At 35.4% G+C, this 12,428-nt stretch overlaps 1 protein-coding gene across 13 annotated transcripts in view; it reads right to left on the reverse strand.

Annotated features, from left to right (window-relative positions):
* Nucleotides 1-458: 458 nt before the first annotated feature.
* Nucleotides 459-12,428, reverse strand: part of Mbnl3 (muscleblind like splicing regulator 3) — a 111,695-nt gene continuing 99,725 nt past the window's right edge. For 7 of the 13 annotated variants that reach the window (XM_048796556.1, XM_048796563.1, XM_015506156.2 and 4 more), the window contains 3 exons: nucleotides 10,363-10,457; nucleotides 9,187-9,260; nucleotides 459-7,446 (listed from right to left, as the gene is read on the reverse strand). In XM_048796556.1, the coding sequence (XP_048652513.1) occupies nucleotides 9,204-9,260; nucleotides 10,363-10,457 (152 nt within the window). In that variant the 3' untranslated portion in view covers nucleotides 459-7,446; nucleotides 9,187-9,203. The remainder of the gene's footprint in view (nucleotides 7,447-9,186; nucleotides 9,261-10,362; nucleotides 10,458-12,428) is intronic. The other 6 variants (XM_048796559.1, XM_015506153.2, XM_048796562.1 and 3 more) reach the window with 2 other exon arrangements.

Genomic DNA, 12,428 nt, shown 5'->3' on the forward strand with positions numbered 1-12,428 from the left:
CCATAGTCCCATCTACTCAAGAGGCCAAGATGGGAGGATTTCTTGAACCCAGGAATCTGAGGTCAACCTGGGGCAATGTAGCCAGACTCTATCTCAAAAATAAAAAACAAAAAAATCCTTAATTTTAAATGAATGTAATTGGGAGCATGGAAACAAATTATTCACTTTCTAGTAACTAAAGTGGCAATGATAACAATAAAAGGAAATTTATTTTGGGAAGGTCATCCTCAGAATAAATGATGTTCACATCACTCCCTCAACTGCTAGACACAAAAGACAACAATAAAATAATTTGCTTTCCATTACTAACAAATAGCATCTGTATATAGACTTAAGCTTTGGAATCATGCAGTTCTAAGATAGATAAATCTTCAGGTTATGCGTTTAGGAGAGAAAAAATGCCTACTTAATAGTCAGGTTACTTTTCGGTGTTGTTACAGAGGTATTTTTTTTTTTTAAAGTAACATGATATAGAAGATGACTAGTGAGGAATATTTACAGTATCTGCAGAGTGGTAACTTATTTCACAGTGATACATTTTTTTTCCTTTTAGGTAAACCATAATTGAGGATGGGTTCTATATAAAAATAAATTTTCTCTGGAATAATTGAGTTTTTGAGTATTAATTCCTTATAGGCGTGGACAAGTAAAGGGACTGGATACTGAATTAGTCAAACTGAATCCTAGCTGAGGTTATTTTTGGGTCTCTCATGCATTTGTTATACTTCGTTTCCTAATTTGTTTTACTTAAAGACAGCCACTGTGTTTAAGCTCCAAAGAATGCAACCCAGATGCTGTCAGCAGGCACACCATGTTGTAAATTTATTGAATATCTCCTGCTATGCTTCTAGGACCATTCTTGCTATTTTATGGATGATTTTTCCTGACTTAAAATCTCAGAGTTCAGGCTGGGATGTGGCTCAGTGGTAAGAGCACTTGCCTAACATGCATGAGGCCGTGGATTCAATCCTCAGCTTGGCAATAAAATAAACTAAACCACAAAAAAACTCATCTCTCTCTTGACCTTATGAAAATATATTCTTGTGGCTTATATATTCACAAGGATATGTCAAAACAAGGATATAGGTTAAATTGGGAAATTATGTTGGTGAATTCTTAACTATAGAATGAATGAATGCTAACATTTTACATCAATGGAAATGGTGGTTAGATTGTCAGGCTGTTAGTTGTATGGTTATATGACGGACTCTTAAGTGCTTATGAAATGAGGAAGTAAAAAGAAAAAAAAAAGAAATTTCTAACCAGCTGGCCCTGAGCTATTTGACAACTATAAGGCTTGGATTGCTTTCTGACTTTGGCTTATTTTTCTCTCTCTCTGTTTTGTTTGTTTGTTTGTGTGTGTGTGCTGGGGATTGAACCCAGGGCCTTGCGCATATTAGGCAAGTACTCTACCACTGAGCCACATCCCTAGCTCTATTTTCTATCCTGTGAGAACTAGAAAAATGGGCTGCTATGCCCCAGTTGCAGCGCTCTTAAACCCAGGATGGGCTTCTTGAGAACAAGAGCTACATGTCCCAATTTGTGAAGGGCTTAAAAAACCTAGAGTGATCTTTCCCTTAACCTATCTAACCTCAACAGTTCCTGTCTCATTTCCTGGGCAGGATAAGAAAGTTCCATGTCTATTTGCAATTGGTGTGGAGATAAAACTGGCAGAAATGATCAGATTGAAACATTCTCTTTCAGCTCCTATGCTATGGAAGATTTTGGCTAGTTCTCTTCTTAGTTAAAACAAAATATTGGGAGGCTGCAGTGGCACATCAAAGTACTCTGTAATCTAGTAAAATCAGGTCAGAAAATAGCTTCCACTGAGCAGGTATAATGTAAATAAAGTTATTTCCAAAGTTGTGTCAGAAGCTTGTTTTCCTTTGTTGAAGGGGATCAACTGCCCTATACTGGTCACACTTAACTGTTAAGTAAGCTCTTTTGACTGCCTATTTGTTTGGGGGCCTGAATCTTAAAGGAGGAATAGAGGTCAACAGTAACAATTTGACTATTCCTGGAATACACATTAGTTGGCATACATATTAACTGATGCATATAGCAATAATTATCTGGGAAAGATGAAATCTGATTTTAACATAATGAGAATAACTATTTTGTAACTTTAAAGTATATTTAACTGCTTGCAATCATTAAAAAAGTAAATTCCTTCTAGACACCCACTTGGTGTGTGTGTGTGTGCATGTGCGTGTGTGTGTGTGTGTTTCCAGTGGGGGTTAATTCACAAAGCAAACAATCATTGCTAGTTGTCTTGCTGAAAGAAATACTTCTGCTCTTGTTTAGTGCTGTTAGCTAAAGTTGACCTTTTCTCTGTTACCAGCCTTTTCTTATAGTGAGCTGTAGCAAACTAGAAAAGCATCCACAACAGCAAAGCAAAAAATCCTCCTTCTCAAGGCCTTAGAAATAACTCTTTCTTACTAATGTTTCCACTATCATCACAGACTTCTTACGTTAAAAAAAAAAAAAGCTCCAAGGATTGCTTTCATGAACTATGTACATAAGTGCAAAAAAGGTGTGTCTCACACATCCGCACCCTAACTGAGACAATCAGGTAACGGCAGCATATGTCTCTTAAACACTGTCAAAGGGTCATTCCACAGTATCTTTATGTATGGTTTTGCAAATATGAATTGATTTCAAAATATATTTTAGTCATCCTCTAATCCTCATGTAATTGTATACGTAAAACAGAAATTTTGCAGCTACAGATGTTACATGACTAGGATAATTTTAGTTATAAAAAAGAGTCAGGTAATATTTTATATATTCAACAATTATGTTTTGATGTCAAAATACTGAGGAATAACCCAATCCACACAACAAATTCTATAAACTATAAAGCTTGACTCTAAAATCCATGTGTTGTAAACTTTTTGACCCAGAAGTCACACAAGGTCACAAATTCAGCTTTCACATGAGACTTAGGGATTTAAAAAAAAAAATTCAACCATATCTGTTTTCTGAGTTTTGAGCTGTAGCTTCGACATGCTCATACTGTCACAAACCATGTATAGTTTACAAATAAAAATTTCACACACACACATACAACGTCTAAAGGTAGCCATGTTGTAGTTTTGTTGCCAACGCAACGACTAAATATAATTAGTTAATAATTATTCTTTTTGTATAAAGGTAAATTTGTTCTTAAACTGTGAACTGTAGAGAGTTGTTATGGACTGTAATCTACATTTGCCATGCTTCAATGTCAGTTTAGAACTTATCCAGATGGAATGAATATATGTAGTAAAAACTTACACTTTCCCTAACTCTCCTTCAAAATTAAATCCATCAGTTACTTAGAGATACAAAAAGTAATAAAATAAGAATCTTAAAAGCTAACAATAAAAAAATGAAAGCACGGCACCAATCAGTGATGGTGCTCAGAAACCTATATTTGTAGTTATGTATTTACAGGTTGATTAGACTAGCAACTACATTTTCTAAAAAAAGTTATATTTTTTAAATGCTACTTATTCTATTGACTTCAACAGGTACTTGTTAAACTAGGCCACTATGTTACTAAATCTATTAATTAAATTGGGAAATCAAATTTCCTGCCTAAATTTTACTTGTATTTATTTCAATGTATGAGAGATGAAAAGAATTAAGACTCCAGTTTCTAATCATTCTGAGTGCCACAGCCTACTCTACAGACTAAAAGAACTCAAGAAACTTGTGGTTGCACTTTACCTGAGAGCATCCTCATCGACACTCTCCAAAGAGGGGGAAAAAGAACCAAATAACTTTACAAGTAGCACATGAACCTTCTCTCTTATTTCATTAAATGCAATTGTAAATCTGGTTCCTTATTCAGACATCATCATTATGCTCACTGGTCATGGCATTAAAAAGTGATTCAGGCTGTAAAGGCTAATTTCAGTTGGTTCCTGCTGATGGCAGGGAGAAGGTACTGGCATTTTCCCAAGTTGGAGAGCAGGTGAGCTAAGGGCTCCCATTAGTGAACACAGCCAGTGCTGTAGGACAACACTCATGGCAAGATCAAAGTGCTTTAGCATGTTCAGAAATGGATGGAGTTGGGAGAAGATGGCTTTCATGATTAACTACAAAGTAAAGACTAATCTAGAAATGTGAAATGAAATGCAACAGCTGGGAATGGAATCATGCTCTCATTGCAAAAGTAAATACTGTATTTAAATAGCAATTTTATGAATCCATTATTTTATTTCATCTTAATCCCTCTTTAAAATATACTTATGCTATGGTCACATAGTGCTTTTGGTAAAAATTGAAACTACTAAAACCCTCTTAAAAGGTATTTTTAGATTACTTTTTTCTGTATGGATGACCCATTTCATCCAAGTTTCAGCACTCTTGCATAGTTCTGCAAAAGGCTGAGAAAAATGGACAAAACCCATAATTTTGGATAAATAAAAATAGAGGCCCTTGTAAACTACAAAGATTATAAACTTTTAACTAAGAATCACAAGTGATTAGAATTTCATATATACAATTCATTCAGTAAATTTTTGCTTAGAGTCACTGATTTTGTGACTTGTCTTTATAACTTGAAATTTATAGTCTAATGACTTATTGGTCTTGTTTTCTCTTGAAAAAAAGATAATCTTAATAAGTCATTGCACAACTAGCTTAAAGAGTACTATCTTAAAATTTCATTTCTCTCAAAACTCTGTTGAATTTGATCAAAACTTTAGGGCTTTGAGTTTTCTTTCTTTAAATTCATTTACATAAAAACTTTAAAAATGCCAACAGTATAGAAAATTGTGGCTCCAAAATACAACTATCATGGATATCCCCCATGAATCTCTTACTACAAATAAGCCATTTTTAATGTCTTCTAGTGCTTAAAGCAATAGGAAAACAGCTGAACTCTAGGTTTGTTGTCTCTGTACATCACACCACAAGTTTAAAAAGTTCAATGAGATAGTATGTTGCATCAAAATGTCAAACTCCATAAAAGTTCATTTTGCACAAAAATTTCATCTCCACTGATCAGCTCAGGTGCTTCCTTCCTGGATTTATGTGATCAGATCTGCCATTCTGGAGAGGCACTGGCACAGATTATACAAAATTCAGTTGTATACAAAAGACATTTCAAAAAGGCATACTCTACTTTCTTTTCTAGCAGTGTTAAGATTTTAGGAAACAAATTAAGTGGTTCAAAGAGTCCACTGGGAAAAGTTAGGACAACTCTTGATCTCTTGCTCCAGGTAACACTGTTAACAGATAACAGTGGCTCAATACAAGCAAGACTGACTAGAAATCACTGTTGACCAGGATTTGGATTGATAGTTAAGATCAACGGGATACAAACTACCTGGGATAATTTTGTTCTTTTGTATTGTGAGCCAAACTGCTTTGCTCAGGCTTTGCCTATGGAGTCTGAAATGTTCTGAAGCAAAATGTGAGGAGAAGGAACAACTGGTAGTTCTGAGTCCTACAGTTGGTTGGGTACCCCTGAGCAAGTTACCTGCTCTGGGTCTTAGTTTGATCAACTGTGAAAAATCTTTGCCAACTCTATTGTTCTACAATTCAAACCTACCAGCTGGCTTTTGATATCCTAAATCAGATTTTTTCTTTGATTGTCATTTTCATGAAGGAGAAAAACAACATATATATTTTATGTTTTTATACTTTCTCATGGGAGAATATATATTTAGTAGAAAATATTAAATCTAATTTGTGTAAAATATCACGTTTCTACCACTGTATAAGAGTAATGTTAATAACTCAGTAGAATGGAGGAGGTATGCTATGTATATACCACAGGAATGGATTAATTTCTATTTTTACTGTGTGCAACTATTTTATAAGTATTAGTAATGAAAATTCAGCTCATCTCTGTGGAATATAGCCTCTCTATATTAATCAAAGTGTGCTAATATCTCTCTATGAACATATAAAAAGGTTAATGAGTCCAAACAATAAAAAAGCTTTATGATGCAAAGGATTCTGATGTTAAAATCTGGCCAGGGAAACACTTGTCACGTGTCATGGGTGCTGGCTCCTTCACTAAAATGTTAAACAGCATTGGAAATTCAGTTAAACTTAAGCTAAAGACAATTGTGGACACCTTTTCAAGTTCTTTTGCATAAACCAAAGAGTAATTTTAAATGTCTCCCTGCCCCCATCCCTACAATTTCTCTGAACCTGTACTCAGGCTCCCTCTGTGATCAATAGAGAAGATTGTCCATTTGGGGAGGAAAGGCCTCATTTGGAACCAATTCTCTTTCACCCTGACTGACTTTTGCTAGATTGCATCTTACTTATTATTCAAAGAGTAGTCTAAAGAGCATGAGCCATTTGCATTTGGAAATGGCACTTGTGTAAAAGGTTACATTGCAATGGTTTTACACACTTTCTGCCAGTATGTAAAAACTATCTCCACGCCCCCATCTTTCTGTTTGATTTATAACCTGCAATTAGCATACCTTTAAGCTCCCAAGTACCAGTTTCTCAGCTGAAGATGACAAATGGCTCAATTTTAGACACTCAACCTAGGAGACAGGATTTCTTGAGATACAAAAAAAAATGTAATGGGTACTTTATATCATTTTTAGTATAAATGCTGAGAACTTCATTAAAAGGAAAAATTCTCCATTTTTAAGCCATTTAAGAGGAGTGTATTAGGAGTTCATGTTTGAAGAAGTTCCTTACTTTGGGTGGTAATTATTTCTCTCTCACAAAAAAATCTAGCAAGCTTACTGAATTATGCAGGGTCAGATCTACAGGTACAAATTATATACATGCATGTTTATGACCAGGTTTTGTGCACACTCAAAAGTGAGGCCTTTTACATATCTGCCTCTAGAAACCTACAGAAAGATTCTAAAGAGAGCATATTAACATAATCCTGTCATGTTTTCAAGCACATATACTTCTGTTCCCCACTAGTAACATTTTAATTTTTACCAAACACCACACATATACAGCAAAACACTGTAGTATATAAGACTAAATTCAACCCAAACCAGTACAACACAACGATGGGGAAGATGGTACTGGACATATTTGTTACATTCTAAATCAACCCAATAGACTATCCTGTAAACACAATAGTAAGGTAACACTTCAAAAACAGATAAACATTTATCCACCAAGAATGTAGAGTAAGCCAACAGTACAGTGTGGAAATTAATTTAGCATACTGGTTATTGGAAAATCACAAATTTTATGGTCATATTCTACCTGATAATTCAAACAAGATGGGCAGTAGTTATTAGCTTTCTATATGGGTCTTGTTTTACCATCTTCGCTGATTTTTAATGCTTCATTTTTTATTCAAATTTGTTGGCTGGTACATTTTCTCTGCTTAATATATTGACTGCACCATGCTTATTGTTGTGTTGGTAGAAGAGGACATTTGAGAATACATATAGAAAGGCCATATGGAGGTTTTCATGGAGAGATTCCGGTACTCCGTGACTCTGCTGTTCAGAATTTCGACTGAAATGGTAAAAACAAGAGAAAGAGTGAGACATATTGAAGGGTTACTGTACTAGGAGTTAGGATACTAGTTCTCGCTTCAGTTCTGAATTTCAGTTTGTTTATGCATCTGTGAAAATAGGGCTGTTGTGAATGATCAGTAAATAGCGACAGCTATGACAGTCTATGGGAAACTTCCCGTGAGAGTTATTGTGGAGAACTGCCCTCAATTAAAAGAGATACGTTGTTTCAGGCATTATCTATACAATACCAAAACTTTTGCAGATCATCCACCCATTGGTTGATCTCCTTCAACAGGTACATACTGGAAAAACATGTTCAATACCAAACACTTTGAAATATGCCAATAGTAAGTAAACTTCACACTTTATCAGAGTGTTTTAAAGCCATGCAGAAATAGCCTAAGTTAGGCATAAAGCAATGTATAAAACTGTTTTGACCTCTGGAGAAATTTTCAACACTTCTTACATATCAAATGCCTCTACTTTTTCCAATGGAAACAAGTAAAAAGAATCATTCTTCCCAAGTGTATTTTGTTAGAAAGTTAATTATAATTATGACTTTTGTTTACCTTGACATGCATAGCCATTGAAAAGGGAGCAAGGTGTTGGCAAAAATCTACATTCTCATGTATGGTGCTTTGCCCAAGTTGCCACTATCCCAAAAACATCCCTGAAAACTATTACCATCTATGCTTCCTTCTGTTATCCCATGGATTCAGAAGTGTCTTTTTTAAAAAACAGTCCTTATGATGAAAAGGACTTGTTTATCTGCTGTACATCTGGCAATCAGCTCTGTTCAAAACAGAGTTGGTGGCCTGTGTATCCTCAGCAGCACAGAAGGATTAGCTGGGAACATAACTGCTGCCTCCTTCAAATGACAATGCGGCTGTGAGAACTTCAAATTTTCAATGACTAACGTATGTAATTCAGAGTTGGTACACTTAGATTTAATAAGTCTCTAGAATTAATACACCTAGCTCTCTTAAGTGGCTTCAAAAGACACAGGTTCAGGTGCATGATTGCTCAAAGTATGTGCTACCATGGGCTCCATACTAGGCAAAGAGGAGATCAAGGGCATAGGGGAAAAATCCAAGAGCAAAAGAATTTTAAAATAACATGATTTCAATGAAAGTAATGATTAAATCACTTGATTATGCTACTCAAAACTCGAAACAGCTGGAGCAATTCTGGGTGACTTATGTGGGAAGCAACATAAGGCAGCTGACTGTAAATGCACTATTTTCCACAATGTCATCTGAGAAGCATGACACTGTCTTTAAGATAATCATCTCAGTTAAATCCTAACAAATATTACTTTGGGGGGAGTGCTGGGAATTGAACCCAGGGCTTCACATATTAGGCACGCACTCTACCACTGGGCTACATCCCTGGCTCTACTTTGTTTACTTCAATAAAAAAAATAAAGCTATAAAAATGTTTAGGAATTAGAGTTCAAAAGCAACTTGTATCTTTGGCTAACAAATCACACTTCTTTAAAAACAGGCAACCATTGCAGAATTTGTAAGTTGTATTTCCCAGTTATCAGCTGTCATTTCCATATTAAAATTGCATTTTGCTTTCTCATTTCAATTTGGAAAATTTAGAATGTATACATCAAGATCTAAGTCATAAGTGATATTTCAATGAAAATATTTAGCAAAGCCGTAGCAAATACATTGTGTAAATAAAAAGATAAAACCTAAAAATATTATTTATATTAATACTTAAAGAAACTTACTGTTCTACTGGTAACTTCTACATCTGTGAAACAAACATGCTGCTATTCAGTTCATCTATTGATAACTGGGGTATCTACAGTAGTAAAAAAGATTTTAGATTAAAATGATTTCTTGAGAGAATTCTGTTTCTTTTGTTCACTGCTTGGACATGGTAATCAATGATGATAATCAATTTCACAGAAAACCTTAGATATAATTTTTAAACTTTAGACATATTAACCATTTCCACTAATAGCAAAGCACAGATTAGAATGTGGTTTGCTCCATAATTAATTAATGCTCTGTGTGTTTCATGGTGATCATGCTTGTAATTTAAGTAGCAGAGGAATTTTTAGTCTGTGGGCATGGTTAACACTTGGCTATGGCAGAACAGCATTATTCAATAATTATCATATTTTTATTTTTTCTTTTTTTAGTTATTTTTAGCTATAAATGGCAGTAGAGTCAATCTTGACATATTTATACAAACATGGAGTATGTCTTATTTTAATTAGGAGCCCAGTCTTGTGGATGTACATGATATGGAGATTCATTGTGCGGTATTCATACATATGTAACCATCTTAAATTTCAAGACTCCCCAAATACTACTAATTTGCCAGTGACTCTGTCAGAAAAATACCTAAAGAAAATGAAAATCAAAACAACAAAAGCACATCTAATGTTTGTATGAGACGGAATGTCTGATGTAATCATTGGGTAATGATAAGGATATCTGTGCCTTGGAAAGAAATGTGATGCCTTGCTTTCTTTCCAATGTGTCTGAAAGTAAAAGTGATGATTGTACTAAGTCCAAGTTCAAGCACAATAATAAAAAAATGATAGGAAAATAAAATCAATTCTCATTTGACCAATGAGAAAGCATTTATGAAATAGTACAGTATATACATTTCAGGATTGGTATGGTAGCAAAAAATTAGTTACAGAATATCAAGAATGACATCTGTTCACTGATTAAAAATGAATAGAATCCCACCAATCACCCTTGGGATGAACGGCAAAGTATATACAGCATCTTAGAATGTATAGAAAAGTAAAATTTGTAAATGTGACAATTGCTTAAGAAACATGCAAATACATGGATCAGTGTCTCTTGCCAATCCAAAAAGCATACACTGTGCCTTCCCAACATATTGTAGTTTTCTAGGTCTGAACAGGTGAAATGAATGGCCAAACCTGATTGCCTGTAGTTGTTGCAGCGTAGGGAACGCTGGTTGCAGGTGTTGTTGCGGCAGACACAGCGGTAGGTGTAGCACCGTGCATCATGGGCACTTTCAGTAGGAAACCATGGAAGCGACACACAGGAGGGCGGAGCATTTATGCAATGATGACATTCATGGAATGGGGTGTGGTAGATATCACAGCAACAAGCCAAGTGACATCATCATGATGGAAACACCAGGGTGCAACATGCAATCACAGTCAGTGCAAAGCAACACGGCATGGGAGGAGGGAAATTTAAAAAGAGAAAAGGGGAAATCCAATTATAGTTACCATTAAGGAAAAAGGAACCATTCTCAACATTTAGTAAGTTTTTGAGCAGTATTGTATTGTAGTTGACTCAATAGGTCAAATTTTCAAAAAGGGTTATAATGAATGTATAAGAAAAAATACCTAATACTTCCAGGCTATCTATCTGAAGCTAGTTAAGCAGATGAGTAACTGGTTGCACATTTTAAAGGGGATTAGGGAATTGTGGATTTGTGTTTGAATTCACTGACTTTTATGGACATGAATTACTGCCATTGGATTTGCAAGTGCAAAGGGGCAGTTTTACGTATACTTACCTGATCTGCCTGCAAATAAAAAATGTAGTTTAATTGGTGGATATGTAGTAGGGGAGCAGATATGAAGACCTCAATGGACTATTTGTGCAGATTTTTAGGTACACCTCTGACAAGTTCCTTGGAAACTTTGGCTATTTATCAAACATATACATGGAGCCCTTCATAATAAATTTTGTCTTCACAACCAGTATTAGTGCTACAATGGGTAGAAAATGTAAAATCTTTTTCAGGATGTTTTTTCTTTGCCTTCTCTAGTTTTTTTTTCTGAAAGTTTTCTGTGTTTTTCTGATTTCCATTTTACTTTGGAAAGTCAAGCAGGAAATTGATGTGTGATTGGCAGGTATATGATAACTTATTGTGTCTTTATTAATTGAATTCAGACTTTCTGAAAGGCTACTGAGAAAGTGAATGGCCACATGTAATGTTATAGAAACCAAAAAGTTATCCCAAATGGCTATTAACAGAAACTCCATACTTATCCCTTCCACTCAACTCTAGCTACCTATCACCTACAGTTATCCCTTTATTGTCTCACATGCTGATTTGAAAAACAATCTTATTTCCCCTTTGGGAGCACAGCAACTACACAGGAAGCAGCAGCACTAAAGCATGCAATTTGCATTCCTAAGCAGAGCTCTGAAAGTAAAAGGACAAGGAAACATCCCCAAGAAACAGGTCACCAAATGTCAACACAGAGACACATATCTCAAACTTGCAGAAGTCTGTTCTTCTAATTGTATGCATAGAATGTTCCAGTTAGTATCAATGGACATGTTGTTAATTCCTATAGGGCAAGCTAATCCCTCAATAACAGAGGCCTCACTCCTGTTGTCAGGGGTCAGAACTTACTATGTAGTGAGTGCTGTTTCTATGTGGCCATCATCTTGACCTTTTTATTTTATCTGCATAAGCCTGTTAGTGCCTTTGGAGACTGTAACTACTCTACTCCACTAATGGGATGGATGTCAAGTTGTTGCAAACTCTCAAAAAGGATGGGAGGAATGAGATTGTGGGTTTGTAAAGGGTGGGACTTTCCTCCCTGCATTGAAAAAAAGCTATTTTCTCCTGATCTGTTCCTGCTTCTTATGAGGAGTTTAGGACCTGTAAACTCCCCAGTTGCTTTCTCATCCTTTTCAGTATTAGTGATGGGCAAAATGGCTTGGAGATGGCTACCAGGTTGTGTTGGTGGCTAGTGGCTAACTAAAGGATCTGTACGTAACTGATTGCTAAAAATCTCATAACTGCCAAAGAGTCATTTTAAAATGATTCTGCTGTGTCTAGTTTCTGTGCAGATGGCACTTCATCCTAGAACACTACAGATTTCAGCACAGAACACTGAAGAATGTTTTGCTTAGGTCATTCTTTCTTAACATCCGAGTACTGAATGGCTTAGGTCATCTGGATAACCTTTTAGGGGAGGAACTGTTTCATTGTACTTTAGACATTTGAAATATT

This window comes from Marmota marmota, unplaced genomic scaffold (assembly GCF_001458135.2).
Source record: "Marmota marmota marmota unplaced genomic scaffold, marMar, whole genome shotgun sequence".
NCBI lineage: Eukaryota > Metazoa > Chordata > Mammalia > Rodentia > Sciuridae > Marmota > Marmota marmota.